General features: G+C 40.9%; 1 protein-coding gene across 1 annotated transcript; it reads right to left on the bottom strand.

The window, feature by feature from the left end:
• Positions 1–374: 374 nt before the first annotated feature.
• Positions 375–16,982, bottom strand: SUPT7L (SPT7 like, STAGA complex subunit gamma). Its single transcript, XM_063444110.1, has 5 exons — positions 16,718–16,982; positions 16,018–16,589; positions 15,010–15,334; positions 13,119–13,356; positions 375–1,546 (listed from the first exon to the last, which is right to left on the bottom strand). Exons 2-5 carry the CDS (start codon positions 16,428–16,430, stop codon positions 1,281–1,283), a joined length of 1,242 nt encoding a protein of 413 aa, XP_063300180.1. The 5' UTR covers positions 16,431–16,589; positions 16,718–16,982; the 3' UTR covers positions 375–1,280.
• Positions 16,983–17,029: the final 47 nt, after the last annotated feature.

The raw sequence follows: 17,029 nt of genomic DNA, 5'->3' as shown, positions 1-17,029 counted from the left end.
GATATTGAACTGTTTTGTTAAAATAATTCTGTCCATACACATTTTATGCAAATTTAAAGAAACACTATGGTGAAAGGAATACAAATATGTATTTATGTCAATGTTCTCGCTTCCACCCCAATCAGGAAAGCAATAGGTGATTTTACTCACCTTTATTCCACCGCCGCATGGATCCAGGAAGCACCTCTAGTGGCCATCTGAGTGACTGCACTAGAGGTGTTACGAGCCAGCAATGTAAATACTGCCTTAATTAAAGGTATTACTAAGGTTAGGCTTCCTGAAATTTGCAAGAGATGCAATCAAAGACTGTAGTTAATAATTCTGGCTGCAATCCTTAGAATGTAATCCCTCTAGCTACCTCAAGCCCCAGCTATGTCCTGTAGAAGCCAGTGCAGTTCTACTGTAATGCCTTCAGGAAGTGCAGGAACCAATCTTGTCACAGTCACACCAATTAAAAGCCAAATCCGTTCCTCAGGAAAAGGTTTAAAAAAACACACATATATGCATCATTGACAATTACCTAAACTCTATATAAACAACTGTAGACATTCTTTAAGACCCTTACATTCACTTAAAAAAATAAATCAGAAAGAAGCAGAATTTACATTAGCTTGATGAATAGCATCATTCATGCACAAAGAAAACCTACACAAGTTAGTCAGGTCTAACACATTATTTGTACTCGCAGGACGCGGATGGTGCTGCCACTATGGTGGGGGAGGTTCTGCTGCAGCTATAATTGAGAAAATGAAAAGGGGTAGCAGGTGCTTTGGTTTTTAATCTAAGAAAAAGTATGAGTAGTTATAGAATGGCAGAATGTTATCTACATGAAAAATCTTGAGTTTTGGTATTTTTACTTTGTCTTGTTCTGTTTGAATATCATTGCAATTACACCACTTGAAAAGGTTAAACTTAATGGACTTAACTTCCATCAACTTGTAAAAATTATACAACCAAATAATCTTTCACTTACCTGCAGGCATGCCTGGTTGTAGTGCTCAGCACCTTCATTATACAGAGATCGGAATAAATGTCACAATTAGGTTTATCTTTAATGAGCTCTAAACATCGTGAGAAGTGAAAAAAAACCTGTTTAATGAGGTCTTGGTAGTTTTTTGCATTTAACAGTAAATTAAATCTGATCACTGATTTGAATCTCCTGAAATAGACATCAACTGGAGTCTTTGAATTAACTATGTACAGAAACGGGGAGAACAGCCATCTCAAAAACAACAACAAAAAATAATAATAATACAATAACAAATGTAACCATTCACTGTCTACATTTTCTTCATTTTCTTCTTTGGGTGCTGGTTGAAAACTGGGGAAGATGATCCCATGAGGCTATCCGGAGAATGTGACCCATAGCTACCCTCCGACCCGTTGGGACTTCCAGGAAGGGCAGAATCACTCATCCCAGACATGGGCTCTTCAAACACATCATTCCCCAAAACACTGTGTCCATGTACATTCGACTCCTCGTTTTCCTGGGGCTCCATTTTCACTTGTGTCAGGCTCCACAGGGGTGAGGTATTGACATCAGATCCTAAAGAGATAAAAAAAAAATCACATAAACATCTTGTGTTCCATCACCGGGAGATCAGAAAATACGATGGCCGACAGTTTTAGCTAGTGTTCAGGCAAAACTGTCAGGGTGAGAATGCAAAGTGAATTTCAAATTCAAGGTCAAAAACGCCAAACTGGGAACATTCTTTAAATCCGCAATGATTTCACTTAATCTACTCTGGCCTTAAATTTGAAATTCACTTTGGATTTATACTTTAGAGAATGATGCTGCGTGCCTTCCAAGAAGCAAAGAATGCCGGCCTAGGATACAGCATCTGCGAAAACACCCAAAGAATCTGACCTTCTCTATGAAAACTACAAATGAGTATATTACTAAAGTTATAGTTCAACATCCACATTATATAGAATCAGGTTACAGAAAATGATGCAGCAACAACTTTTTGATTCTAATGGTCTTTAATTATTGCGGCTTCATTAAAACCGGAGGCAACGCGACGGTAAAGTATAACATACTGCAAATGAACAACCTTGTAGGCACGAAGTGTGTGAAGTATGATCAGATTGCAGACTGTCCAACTGATGTCCCCTTTACCGCTCTGCTACGAACGTCGCGTATTTGCCATCATGCCAAAATAAACAGATTGTCATCAAACTGCTGCTTCATCAATTCTGGGAATCTGAAGCTAATTGTGTCCTAATTTCTAAGCGCAATTGGATTGATTGGAAATATAAATGCACAAAAGTTGTCGAACAGCTTTCAACACTATTAACACATCGATATGTTTGTTAAGAATTACAGGTCACTCAAACAAAATAAATACTGTATCTGTGTTTTTTTCATACAATGGTATTATTAGCAAAGCACCGGTTTCCCCCAGCACTTAGGTTGGAATCATCGAAATTTATAGCTCTCTGTACTCTGCAACTTCTATTAGAGCTGGTGTGTGGGGATTTGCTAGCTGTTGCAATTCCCACATGGCACAAGGAAAGAGGACTGGCTGCAATACTGAGACACTGTCTGTTTTCAGGGCCTGGGAATTAACACGTAGTGCATCTTCAGAGAGTAGACAGGAAATGGAACATTTCTAAATTCCTTCATAACAGCAACAAATGCTCCTTTAGATCAACTTTTGTTCAAGCGAATTATACTAAACCTCTCTACACATTGTGCTATATGCCCAAATGGAATGGAAACATGGTAGCATACCTCCCATATTGGGTTAAGGAGGGACACCTTTATGTTACGTGATGTGTTTGACATTTTAGGTGAAGCCTATGTTCGATTTAAATTTACACAGACTGATTTCTAAACATTCATTGTAGTTTAAAGACCCATTTATTTTAGGTTTCATATACTCTCAGGCACAACAAAACAATTGGGACTAATAGAAATGATAGACACGGTAATTTGAGCCAAAGAAGGTTATGTTCTTTTTAAAGTGGAATTCTCACTTCTATCGAAGCAACAACGTATATCAGTCACCGCCTTGCCAATAGGCACTAAGTCGGAGAAACACTGCCAGGTCCATTTTCTTGGATGTTTGGTTGAATAAAGATCCACGGGGAAGAATTGGAGTCTGGAGTTACAATGTGGTTTATTTTTTTCTAAATGTAACATTAACTGGATTGAACAAATTGCAGCAAAGGAAAAAAAACAAAAACATACTAACCTCAGCTGCACTTATTTTGTTACTTTGCCGCCTCATGATGTCTCCGGCATGCCTGGTACGGTATGTAAAGTGTTAAACTAAAAACGTGTGAGATTTTTTAAAAATGTATAGCACAGCCAACTGCTGACATTTTTTTAAAAGTATTAAAACCTCAGTTCCAATTTAAAGAGGCCTGTGGAGGCCTTTGGAGGTGTGCACGGATGTCCCAATTGTCAAGAATGTGAATTCAACAAGAGGCAAGAAGATATTGCAGGGGGTAATCATTACATCATTTTATATTTGTATGTTTGTAAATATGCACACTCATGCAGAATACATTGGCGAATCAGTGCTACAGTGAATCGAGCGACCCATCAATGAAAAATAGAAATTACGTACCAATATAGCGAGCCACAGTGGTACCCCAGCTTCGGCAGGGCTCAAGATTACCGAATAAGTTAAATAAGAGATGAAAGAGACAGCTCCCAGCGTCGGAAACCCCCACCAGCCCTAATCGCCAGCAGAGATACTTTTCAATAGATTGAGGAGGACTCCTGATAAGGTGACATTGCTTCGAAGAGCATTTTCTGTATTATCTCTTGTTAAAACTGGTAAATTATATATATATATTTTATATAGGCATTTCTTGCTTGCGCTAATACAATAACAGCAGGAGCTGCATCCTATCAGCTGTTGAGGACATTTCCATGCAATCAATAATCAGCCAGACGGCACTTCGTGCTATTTACTTTTCGCAATTCATTAGCCTATTGGAATGCAAAAGAGAGAAATATTTCGGAAACCAAAAAAACATTCGGCTAGCTGATTGAAAAGCAAATTGATTTCAACTTCAATCCACTTTAGCAGGGAAATAAGTGGCTTTGCATAGTAATTTCGACTAAGCATCGTTTCAGAGTAATAACAAGCTCCATTCTGATGGACATCCAGGGTGGTTGCTCTTCACATCTAATAATGCTAATAATCGAATGGAAAAAAAATAACAGTGTGTATTTCTGCTATTATTAAGCAGGCTAAATCACAGATAACACTGCTTTCTCGGCTTGTAATGCTATTACAACCAGTATTATCGGAGAAATCAAGCTAAACCCTTAGAAAGAACATTGTGCTCTGAAAAAAGGAGACGGGAACATTAGACAGGCATTCACATAAAGTTAGCGCAGTCTTAGACAGATGTCTGTTGTTAATGTCAGCTAGACTTGCAGGATAACTTTGCATTACTTAGCAGTGATAGCAAACCCTATCACAGATGGTCAGAGCTCCAAGACACTAACAATCAAACATAGAACTGCTACAGGGCAATCTAGCACTCAGCCTTGCAACCTCTACATGGTTTCTTGCATAAGACCGAAGGATAAGACTTACCGTAAGTTATTTTTTTTTTAATGAAAAGTCTTAACTTCAATCTGAGAAAATGTAGCAAAATAAAGAGGTAAAGTTCATTCTCAAAATCTAAAGATTTATAGAGCTATTTTTTTTATATACATTAGGGACATCCCATGCAAAAACACTGCGTAAATCTACCATCAACTATTTTCTGAAATATTCTACACCCAGTAAGCATGTAAGAACACGAAAAGGCAGAAAAATTTGAATTAGTAAACATATGGGGGGTTAATGTATGATCACACATACCTGGACTCCCGTCTTAGGTTGTCCAACACTCAGTGCCCCAACTTACCATACTTGTCTCAGAATCCCTATCCCTTAGTGTGTCCACTGGACCATGCTTGTCTTAGAATGCTATCCCTCAGTGTAACCATCGGACCATGTTTGTTCTAGAATGCTATCTCTCAGTGTAACCATCGAACCATGCTTGTCTTAGAATGCTATCTCTCAGTGTAACCATCGAACCATGCTTGTCTTAGAATGTTATCCCTCAGTGTAACTATCGGACCATGCTTGTCTTAGGATGCTATCCCTCAGTGTAACCATCCGACCATGCTTGTCTTAGAATGCTATCCCTCGGTGTCACCATCGGACCCGGCTTGTCTTAAAATGCATTCCCTCAGTGTAACCATCGGACCATGCTTGTCTTAGAATGCTATCCCTCGGTGTAACCATCAGACCCGGCTTGTCTTAAAATGCTATACCTCAGTGTAACCATCGGATCATGCTTGTCTTAGAATGCTATCCCTCGGTGTAACAATCGGACCCGGCTTGTCTTAAAATGCTATCCCTTAGTGTGTCCAGTGGACCATGCTTGTCTTAGGATGCTATCCCTCAGTGTAACCATCGGATCATGCTTGTCTTAGAATGCTATCACTCAGTGTGTCCACAGGACCATGCTTATCTTAGAATGCTATCCCTCAGTGTAACCATCGAACCATGCTTTTCTTAGGATGCTATCACTTAGTGTGTCCACTGGACCATGCTTGTCTTAAAATGCTATCCCTCAGTGTAACCATCGGACTATGCTTGTCTTAGAATGTTTTCCCTCAGTGTAACCATCGGACCATGCTTGTCTTAGAATGCTATCACTCAGTGTAACCATCGGATCATGCTGGTCTTAGAATGCTATCCCTTAGTGTGTCCAGTGGACCATGCTTGTCTTAGGATGCTATCCCTCAGTGTAACCATCGGACCATGCTTGTCTAAGAATGCTATCACTCAGTGTGTCCACAGGACCATGCTTATCTTAGAATGCTATCCCTCAGTGTAACCATCGAACCATGCTTTTCTTAGGATGCTATCACTTAGTCTGTCCACTGGACCATGCTTGTCTTAAAATGCTATCCCTCAGTGTAACCATCGGACCATGCTTGTCTTAGAATGCTATCCCTCAGTGTAACCATCAGACCATTCTTGTCTTAGGATGCTATCACTCAGTGTGTCCACTGTACCATGCTTATCTTAGAATCCTATCCCTCAGTGTAACCATCGGACCATGCTTTTCTTAGGATGCTATCACTTAGTGTGTCCACTGGACCATGCTTGTCTTAAAATGCTATCCCTCAGTGTAACCAACGGACTATGCTTGTATTAGAATGCTATCCCTCAGTGTAACCATTGGACTATGCTTGTATTAGAATGCTATCCCTCAGTGTAACCATCGAACTATGCTTGTATTAGAATGCTATCCCTCAGTGTAACCATCTGTCCATCCTTATCTCAGAATCTTTATCCCTCGGTCTTCCCCTTTTGACCATGCTTGTCACAGAATCTTCATCCCTCAATGTGCCCATCTGACCCTGGCCATTGCAGAATCCCTATCTTTTTGTGTGCCCATTTCACCATGCCGGTCTCAGAATCTTTATTCCTCAGTGTGCCCATCTGAACATGCTTGTCTTATAATGCCAATCCCTCAGTGTGTCTATCGGACCATGCTTGCCTCAGAAATCACATCTGACCATGGCTGCCTCAGGATCCCTATCCCTTAGAGTGCCCATCTGACCAGGGTTGTCTCAGAATTCCTATTTCTCAGTGTGCCCATCTGACCCTGCCTGCCTCAGGATATTTATCCCACTGTGTGTCCATCTGATCATGCCTATCTCAGAAACTTTTCCCTTGGTGTGTCCATCTGACCATGGCTATCTCAGGATGACCATCTGATTAAGGATGTCCTTCCCTCGGTATTCCCATCTGACCAAGCTTGTCTCATGCCCTGAAGTTACTCATCCACCATTCCTTTCTTAGCACGACCCATGTGTGTCTTAGTATTTCTACCATCCTGTTAACACTTGGGTCAGTACAGCTATCTACGTTGGGCAGGTCTCAAAACGTGTCCTGCTTCCCACGTGGCTCTCACTGGGCCAGCACCTCAGGTCTAATGGTTTTAGATGAAATGTGAGTAGTTCACATAACGGACCCACACCATAACCACATGCCGTCACAAATCAGGGTTCTTATCAACACAGCTGTATTCAACAGCTGGAGTCTGTGCAAAGCAGCTCTAGTGGATCTAATTGCATGTCAGATGGTTTTGCTTTTACAAGGAAGCGCTATGGATTTTCTTTCTGTAATAACGAGTATGTACAGACACCCCGAGCAATACGTCAGTGTCATGTTTTTTAGCTTTTTTAGAAAGCATGTAATAAATTACCACACAAGCCTTGACAACAGATGACATTACTCTGGGGAATGGGATGGCCTGGTCTGCTCAGTCACTCTTTGTTCTTTAACCTCTTTGAGCCCTGTTGGACAGCACACATATCTAACAGCTGTGTTAGTTACTCGGACATTGTGTGCTTTTAGCAAAGGTAGTCGAATTTTTCTAGTTTTTACAAGTCAATCTGACCCAGAGGACATTGACTCAAAATTGTTTCAATAGCAATATTTTAAGATTACTTGAAATGTATTTAATATAACCATAAATTAGTAAAATATAAGAAAGTGTGGTTCACGCTTGATTTGCACCCATGTTCACAATTCATTGCCATACCTGGGTATATCTAAGTCCTATTTCCTAAGATGTATCTAGCATAGGGACAGAAAGAAGACAGTCATGGACAAAAGAGGAGGACATACCTCTAAAAGAAGGCAGAGTATCCCATAAATATATAACTGGGCAACAAGGAGTGTTCCTGTCCATAATAGGATGGGATTAGAGCTGGAGTCACTGATAAATGGGCTAAGCTACAAGCCCCATCGCAAACCTGTAAACGCCAGGTGCAAATTGTGCCAGTCGCAGGATATGACCATTTAATTTTATAAAGGGTAAATGTAAATTGTTAAACTCACTTTACTATCTAGCACAAAGGCCCCCTCTCTGGTTCTCCCCCCTCTCCATGCTGGCGTGAGACTCCAAATTTGCACAGAATTGATTTTAGCCACCCCAGAAGAGTTCCCAGTGGGCTAAGGACATCCAACGCGCTAATCTCTGTATGTGCAGTATTTCATAGTAAAACTCTGTACATACCGCTTGCAGGCACCATGACCACTTCAAATCACTGAAGTGGACATGGTGTGTAAAGTAACCCTTTAAATTCCTAAGTACGCTTGGCTACATATACAAAAAATAAAAACGCAGGTGTACCTCGGAAAAGGTTCTCTTGGTCTAAAAATGGCTGAGAATCACTGATTCAAATTCGCTGCAGAATTTATTGGCGCTATATAAATAATAACATAATAATACTAATGTATTGTCTGTTTAACAATCTACTGTATGTAAAATAAAACAGTTTATGTCTCTTATTATATGTGTAACACTGTAGTTTATATGCTCTCTACAACATACTTGTAAACAAGAAAACTCTCAATGTATCCCTCCTGATAAAACGGTCTATAAAATAAAAATTAATGTATCCATGAGCAGTTGTATTGCAAGACAATCAATAATATCATTTACAACATAAAGCTAAAGTTATTTTTCACCTTTGCTCCAGCACTGGTACTCAGAGGAATTGTAACTGGAGACCCAACTCTCCCTCCTCCCAAACTGCACAGACATCTATGTCAGCCAACACATAAACAGTAACTGTTTCATCTAGTAAAAAGGGAAATGTGTTTTGTTTGTTTTTTTACTGGTTGACAAGGCTGGTAATAATTTTCAGGATGGTGGCAGTCCTAAATGTTAATAATAATTATTTGTATTACCAAAAAGATAATGCACACTAGAACCACCAATGTAAGTAATGCAAGTATTTAATGAACCAATAATAGGCATAAATTGCATACAGCAAAAAATACAAAGTGACAATATAAAGACATACAAATAAAACCGTAATAATTTACCAAACCTCTCACAAGCCTAACCTGACAGAAACACAGGTCCCCAATACCCCCAATGTTTCAGCACCAACTGGCTGCCTTTTCAAGGGGGTGTTGGTGCCGAAATGTTGGGGGTATTGGGGACCTGTGTTTCTGTCAGGTTAGGCTTGTGAGAGGTTTGGTAAATTATTACTGTGTTATTTGTATGTCTTTATATGCTCACTTTGTATTTTTTGCTGTATGCAATTTATGCCTATTATTGGTTCATTAAATACTTGCATTACTTACATTGGTGGTTCTAGTGTGCATTCTCTTTTTGGTAATAGTTATGTTTATTTGGTACTTGAGGGAGTAGCTGTGAGTAATATCACTTAGTGAGATATTTTTGTTTTGTTATTTCTCCACACGGTATTATTGTATAAATAATAATTATATGAACACAAACATGCTTACATGAACCCTCTCATACGCACAGAGCTTGGCATATTAGAATAATGGCCAAAAAGGGTGAACAAAAACACGCCCAAACATGTATATTTCAGTTCTGAATAAACATGTTTTCACACGCCTGGAAATAGTCAATAAAATAGCATTTAACCTGTATTTCATTGGCTTTCACTTACATGCTCCTATTGAGAGTCGGTACACGCTGAAAAGAACAGAATATTATAACAGCTAAAAACAGAAAACAATCTAACGGCAAAAAAGGCATTTAACAAGGCACAAGGTGATCTGTGTACATATATCAGCAAGATCTGCTTCTATAAAGTGCTAGTGAAAGACCCCTGCACGGTTTCAGCTTATGTACATATTCCTAGGACATTAGAAGGGTAATACTAATACTTCACTGACAATAGCTGTGAGAGGCTGAAACCAACGTCTGGAGATCTGTGTGGCAAAGGGGACCGGACTGCCATTTCAATTAATTTTACTTCCAAATAAAATAATAGACTCAGATTTAACATCTGAGACGTCACATTTTTTTAAGCTTGGGTGCAGGGATACTGACATATTTCCTTTCATTAAAATGTCAGATTATGAAGTGAGTGCACTGCTGGCTGTTGGGGAAACATTGCAAAAGCTGTTACGTCATCAAAAAATGCAACAAACAGTAAATCTGCCTAATGATCGATAAACAATTTCTTATACTTGTCACATTCAAAGAATATTGGCTGAGGATGTAGATTACTTACCAAAAAAGGACATTTGCTGAAATGGAAAATATTATTCCAGATATCTACTACCCTTTCTATATCAATGTTAGCCTTAACTGCTCCCACTGGAAGGCTAATCCAGATATCTACTACCCTTTCTATATCACTGTTAGCCTTTACTGCTCCCACTGGAAGGCTATTCCAGGTATCTACTACCCTTTCTATATCAATGTTAGCCTTTACTGCTCCCACTGGAAGGCTATTCCAGGTATCTACTACCCTTTCTATATCAATGTTAGCCTTTACTGCTCCCACTGGAAGGCTAATCCAGATATCTACTACCCTTTCTATATCACTGTTAGCCTTTACTGCTCCCACTGGAAGGCTAATCCAGATATCTACTACCCTTTCTATATCACTGTTAGCCTTTACTGCTCCCACTGGAAGGCTATTCCAGGTATCTACTACCCTTTCTATATCAATGTTAGCCTTTACTGCTCCCACTGGAAGGCTAATCCAGATATCTACTACCCTTTCTATATCAATGTTAGCCTTCATACTGCTCCAACTGGAAGGCTATTCCAGATATGTACTACCCTGTGGCGAAACCAACCTCGCCACTGTGAACTGGAGAAGCCTGGTTGCCCGCCTGCTGCCTTTAGATTATGGATCGGCAGCTAAAGGGTTAATTTCACTGTGCAGAAGGATTTATTTCTCCCTTTCTGCACAGCAGTTCGGTAGATTCCGTCTACCGAACAAACAGCCGTTTTTCAACCTCCCCAGAGCCGTGGGAAGCCGGCCGGCGTTGTTAATGGGCCACCCAGAAGCTGGCGTGTGCCTCCCATCTACCTCCCTGAAGCCGCGGTTAACCGCGGCTTAACAAGCGTGTGCCGGCAATTGACCACCCAGTAGCTGCGGTTAACCGCAGCTTAATTGATTGTTACTGGGTGGTCGCGGTTACACTTAGCCGCCACACGATGGCGGTGTTCTGGAGCTCCCCGGGCAGCCAGCGCTGTTCTGCCCAGCTTTCATGCACCAAACCCGGACACTGTTACGTGCAGGCACCGCTGAACCTCCAGCCCCTGGTTCTAATTCGTATGGATTGAGCGAATGCAGGTTAATTCGGTAGTTTATTTTATGTGAATGTTTTAACCCAGATAGCCATGCCATGGAGCCTGTTCGTGTAATTAAAGACTTTAGCTCCATGGCAATTAAACTGTATTCGTGTGGTCTGAGTGCCATTCACCTAATAATGTGCACTCAGACCTGAGCTATCTGGGAATATGTTAAATGTGTATATTTTCTGTACCATTTGTCCTATTGTATATTTTAAAGTGATATACTGTATTTGTATCACCAGGTGCATAATGGAGTATTGCCTCTGTCCTGGGAGATAATTGAATTACTCCTCTAATTATCTCCAGGACAGAGGGGAGGAAGCCAGGATGCATTGTGGGAAAGTATTGTGGCTGTATGTACTAAAGTGATACATGTCTGTCTGCTGTTTCAGTCTCTCATTTGGTCCCTTAGGGGAGTGTCCACCAGGTGGGAGACCTGCATAAATACTGGGCAGGTAGCCCTCAGTAAACCAGATTCTGCTTGACCCTCAAAACGAAGTGTCGTCTCGTTACTGGGGGAATTGGATTGTATGCTGACTGCCAGGAGTGTAAGCGGATTGTATGCTTTTCCTGTTCGGCTGAATCCAGGTTCGTGTGTTTCCAGTTCGGGAGTTGGGAGATTTGTACAGTTTGCAGTTCGGGAGATTGGTGCTTGCAGGAGCTGCTGGTCTATGGGAAAGGGGATTATTGCCTAAACGATTTTTATCCTCTTGTGAGCGAAACGGTCCGTTACATACCCTTTCTATTTCACGGTTAGACTGTACTGCTCCCACTGGAAGGCTGTTCCAGGTATCTACTACCCTTTCTCTATCACTTTTAGCCTTTACTGCTCCAACTGGAAGGCTATTCCAGGTATCTACTACCCTTTCTATATCAATGTTAGCCTTTACTGCTCCTACTGGAAGGCTATTCCAGATATCTACTACCCTTTCTATATCACGGTTAGACTGTACTGCTCCCACTGGAAGGCTATTCCAGGTATCTACTACCCTTTCTATATCAATGTTAGCCTATACTGCTCCAACTGGAAGGCTATTCCAGATATCTACTACCCTTTCTATATCAATGTTACCCTTTACTGCTCCTACTGGAAGGCTATTCCAGATATCTACTACCCTTTCTATATCAATGTTAGCCTTTACTGCTCCTACTGGAAGGCTAATCCAGATATCTACTACCCTTTCTATATCACGGTTAGACTGTACTGCTCCCACTGGAAGCCTATTCCAGGTATCTACTACCCTTCCTATATCACTGTTAGCCTTTACTGCTCCCACTGGAATGCTATTCCAGGTATCTACTACCCTTTCTATATCACTGTTACTGCTCCCACTGGAAGGCTATGCCAAGTGTCTACTACCCTTTCTATATCACTGTTAGCCTTTACTGCTCCTACTGGAAGGCTAATCCAGATATCTACTACCCTTTGTATATCACTGTTACTGCTTTCCCTGGAAGGCTACTCCAGGTATCTGCTACCTTTTCTATATCACTGGAGCCTTTCCCACTCCCACTGGAAGGTTATTCCAGATATCTACTACCCTTTCTTTATCACTGTTACTGCTTTCCCTGGAAGGCTACTCCAGGTATCTGCTACCTTTTCTATATCAATGTGAGCCTTTACTGCTGCCACTGGAAGGCTATTCCAGATATCTACTACCTTACTGCTACCCCTGGAAGGCTATTTCAGGTATCTTCTACTACTCTTCCTATATCACTGTTAGCCGTTACTGCTACCTATGGAAGGCTATTCCAGGTATCTACTACCCTTTCTATATCACTGTTATCCTTTACTGCTCCCACTGGAAGGCTATTCCAGGTATCTACTACCCTTTCTATATAACCGTTAGCCTTTACTACTTCCTCTTGATTGCTATACCAGGTATCCACTACCCTGTCAAGTAGTATGAATTTTCTAACATTACTCCCTCAGTCTTTAGCGTTTTAGCGTTATTAAAAGCTGTATTGGAATAAAGTTTTCCTCAGAGAGAGCAGTTCCATACCAGATGGCTGGGGCGAAGAATCAACTTCCATGTTTGATGAAAATCTCTCGCTCTGAGCACCCAGGACGCCTACTGGCAGCGACTGATCACCAGGCGCCAGGTCGCCTTCCAGTTCCTCGTTGACGGGGAAGGTGATGTCAGTGACAGGCTCTTCTTTAACCTTCACCGGCTTCGTGTCCTCCGAGACTCGCTCCGGATGCACAATCTTCTCATACTCCTCAGACAGCTGCTTGCTGACCTTCAAATAAACACACAGAATGCGGGTCATTATATAGTACACAGCAGCCCTTGGCACATTTATTATTGTATAGGGAATGGAATAAATCATATATTTACGTGTAAAGTGTCAGTTTGTTATCACAACCAACATATCTTATAGCAAAAGGCTTGAACAAGATCTTCCTTAAAAAGAAATCATGACACTTTAATCTAGAATGGTAAAAAGTGTATAGAATAACTCATTAATCATATACCGTTCCACAGGTTCATTGTGAGAAACACCAGCAGTTTCTGGATTGTCTGATTACTAAAGGGTGATGACGCAGACTGATTATTTGTTAAAATCACACTTGTTAGGATTGCGAATTGATGCATAAAGTTGCTGCTAATCTGTGTGACAAAAAAAAAAAAAAACATGGAACAGCACACAGCGTCTCTGCACTATAACCACTAAACTGAGCTGTAGTGGTTATTGTGCATAAATACCCCCTTTAATTAATGACTTATTTATAAAGGTATACTTTTCTACCTAATTAAAGTACACCTGTCATACACAACTGACACACTAACGATTTATAGATTTCATCCACAAATATCGTTTGGCTCTAAACCTGCAGCCACCCAACCTCGAATATTTAAAGCAACATCCCTCTATCCTTCGGGGCACATTGATGCACTGTGTGCTGCAGATATCTTCGTGGAGATAAATGCAAACGTCTGGTATGTATATATTTTAATTTACACATTTGCCATTTAGCCAGCACAATGCATCATTTAACTGTATACCTCCCTTAAAGTTAGCTTGCCACAGGATAGATTTGATTTAAATTAAATCTATTTAAATCATGAATTAAAGCATTAGTCACAATGGCTCTATTTAGAACATGGTTTCTATGTAAAGACTCATTCTTGCTTGTTGTCACAATCTTAATATTTAAAACCAGATAAAGGTTTGATTTTCAGAATAACTTTTTAAGCAGGCCTTACATTCTACACACACATCTGCCTTACCCACAGGAAGCGGAACTGCATTAAATATTCCCAAACTGGGTCTCCTTTTAGGCCTGCTGCCATTATAGGTTCTCTCTTCCAGGTTGTGAATGATAAAAATCAAGCTATTGATACACAGAGTTTCCAATGCTTATATTCTGCTCAGATGGTTCCACGTTAATGTTTACTGCTTGCCCTTCCTCCTCAAACTTAGCTCCTTCTGCAGATCTATTCCACTACAAACAATCTTCTATTATTATTATTTATAAAGCGCCAACAAGTTCCGTAGCGCTGTACAATGAGTGGACTAACAGACAAGTATTTGTAACTAGACAAGTTGGACACACAGGAACAGAGGGGTTGAGGGCCCTGCTCAATGAGTTTACATGCTAGAGGGTGGGGGGTATAGTGAAACAAAAGGTAAGGTTAGAAAAGTAGGTTGCTGAACTTCTTGAAACTAAGCACTTAAGAGATAAGGTGTGAATTATGTATACATAGATTTGCACAATAACAATGAGATTAAGATATTTTTCTCTAAAAGAACACTCATGATCACATTCTTTTTTTTATCCTGAGGAACATCAGGTAAGGTTCTGGCACCCATATGAATAGGAAAAGCACATCACACTAAAACTACATGAATGTCATTGTATAAGTTTCTATAATTTATAGTTTAGTTCACCTGCAACATGTACGCATGGTAATCCTTAATGCGGTGCTGCCAGAACTTCTGCAGAGATAAAACACTGCCAATGCCCATGTCATGGAAGACCTGCTCCATGACATCCGGGAACGGAGTCTGTCCAAGCCTCGCTTCTCGATCCACATTAAACCTGAGCATCTTGGTAAATTTTAGGCAATATTCGTGAGCGATATCAGTAAGGGTCTCCAGGACACTCTCGTTGGCACATTCAAATCCAGCGTGCGCAAGAATGGTGGCCACGGACTGGTACATCAGCTGGCGACATGAATGATAACTGAGTTCAGTGACTGGCTCTCCTTTCCCTCTAAAGCAAAAAAAAATGACATGCAAATTTACAATTTTTTTTTTTTTTTTTTTTAAATAACGTTCTTCTTCAGAATTTCATATGAAGACATCTGTTTGTTTGTTTTTTAACACTTGTCGCCCGAAGACCCAGTGTCATAGTAAAATTAGATTACAAGCAAACTGTGGATGAAAACTCTCATCGTAGCTGATGGAAGAATATATTAAATGAAAAAGGAGTCCAAAGTATGCAAAGTTCCAGTGGTTTCCTAGTACTGCCTAATTTTTGCTTTAGACTGCACATTGCTGAACACAGTTTCCTAACTTTAAAATGCACTTTTCAAACACAATACAATTTCAAACGTATGGGCAGCCAAAATATCAAAAGTATGTAAAAAGCCAAATTATTTGTTTTAGATTTCAACATGCATAAGTGCTCTCCCTCAATAAATATCTAGGTTGCAGGCAATCATTAGAAGACATAGGATTCCACAAGAGACCCAGACGTATAAACAGAACAAACTGTGACATAAACAATATATGTAGTGTATGCTTAACCTCTATTTTGTAAGGTGGCCTGAGCAATATCTGGTCTCAGATCATACTTCTAGAATGAATCCATTTAATGTTTAAAAATGCGCATGTAGTGTGCATCGGCTGTGGAATATTTTATTACGATACAGTAAGTCGGATTTTGCACCTCACCTATAAAAATCACTCTCTGGGTCGCTGTGTCTTATCTGGAAGGGTAGCTTGGGGGTCTTGCAATCCTGCGGCAGGAGATCATCAGGGAGGACCGGAGAGGTAGGCCGATGTGGAAGCGGTTCACTCTCCTCCACTTTCATGCCTTCAGCCTGCGGCTGGTTTGGAACCTGAGCCGTAGCAATCAGGCTGCGCAGTCTGCGGTTATGCTGAATGAGTTGGATTGTGTGAATGGTTAAGCTGCACGGTTCAGACGGAATATCCAGCATGGTAGTGGTTCTTGGTTTGTTAGCAGAAGGCTGGTGTAGAGGGGGTTCTTGCATCTCCACTGTGCGGAACTCCCTCTGTAAGAGGTCGAAGGAACTCCTGCTGGCCTGTCCAGAAGAATCTGGGATCTCTCCCCAGTAGCGCATCATGTTAAGATAGTGTCAGCAGTGGGCTAACTCACATAGAATCATACAATGTTCACAAGGAGAAGGTGCCCAGGTTAGCCTTGGACACAATGTACCATACCAAATATTGCCCAACGTCCAGCCATCAAATATTCAACTTCTGTTTCAAAATAGCTTCTTCACCTAAGTTGCAAACAAACAACAACATATTTTAATAACATTCACATATGTTTGGTCAGCAGGAAAACATTAGAATTCAAAGAGGATTAAAGAGCCAGGATGATAAATAGATTAAAATTGTTTCCACTAACCATGTAATTGTAAGTTCTATTAATGGATTTCAGCAGCTCCTGTACCTTGCTATTAAATCTTACTAATACTGATTTCCTCTCTCTATCACTCTCAGCCAGCAGTTAGCAGTGTATCGCTCTCGGTGCTGGCTGGCTGAGGGTGCTGGGACTCGGTGCTGGCTGGCTGAGGGTCCTGTGACACGGTGCTGGCTGGCTGAGGGTGCTGGGACTCGGGGCTGGCTGGCTGAGGGTTACTCACTCACCGAGCTCCGGGGTCAGACCGAGCTGTGACGTCATCAGTGTGCGCGGCCGCCCGGACCGGAAGCGGCGTGC

Source organism: Pelobates fuscus, chromosome 2 (genome assembly GCF_036172605.1).
Source record: "Pelobates fuscus isolate aPelFus1 chromosome 2, aPelFus1.pri, whole genome shotgun sequence".
Lineage (NCBI taxonomy): Eukaryota > Metazoa > Chordata > Amphibia > Anura > Pelobatidae > Pelobates > Pelobates fuscus.
This window is presented reverse-complemented; position numbering and strand designations above follow the sequence as displayed.

Excerpts from the sequence above, each read along its gene's own strand:
- SUPT7L (XM_063444110.1), bottom strand. The coding sequence starts at position 16,430 with ATGATGCGCTACTGGGGAGAGATCCCAGATTCTTCTGGACAGGCCAGC. Across the intron at positions 15,335-16,017 it reads CCAGAGAGTGATTTTTATAG|AGGGAAAGGAGAGCCAGTCA; the intron begins GTGAGGTGCAAA and ends TTTTTGCTTTAG. Across the intron at positions 1,547-13,118 it reads TTCTTCGCCCCAGCCATCTG|GATCTGATGTCAATACCTCA; the intron begins GTATGGAACTGC and ends TTATCTCTTTAG.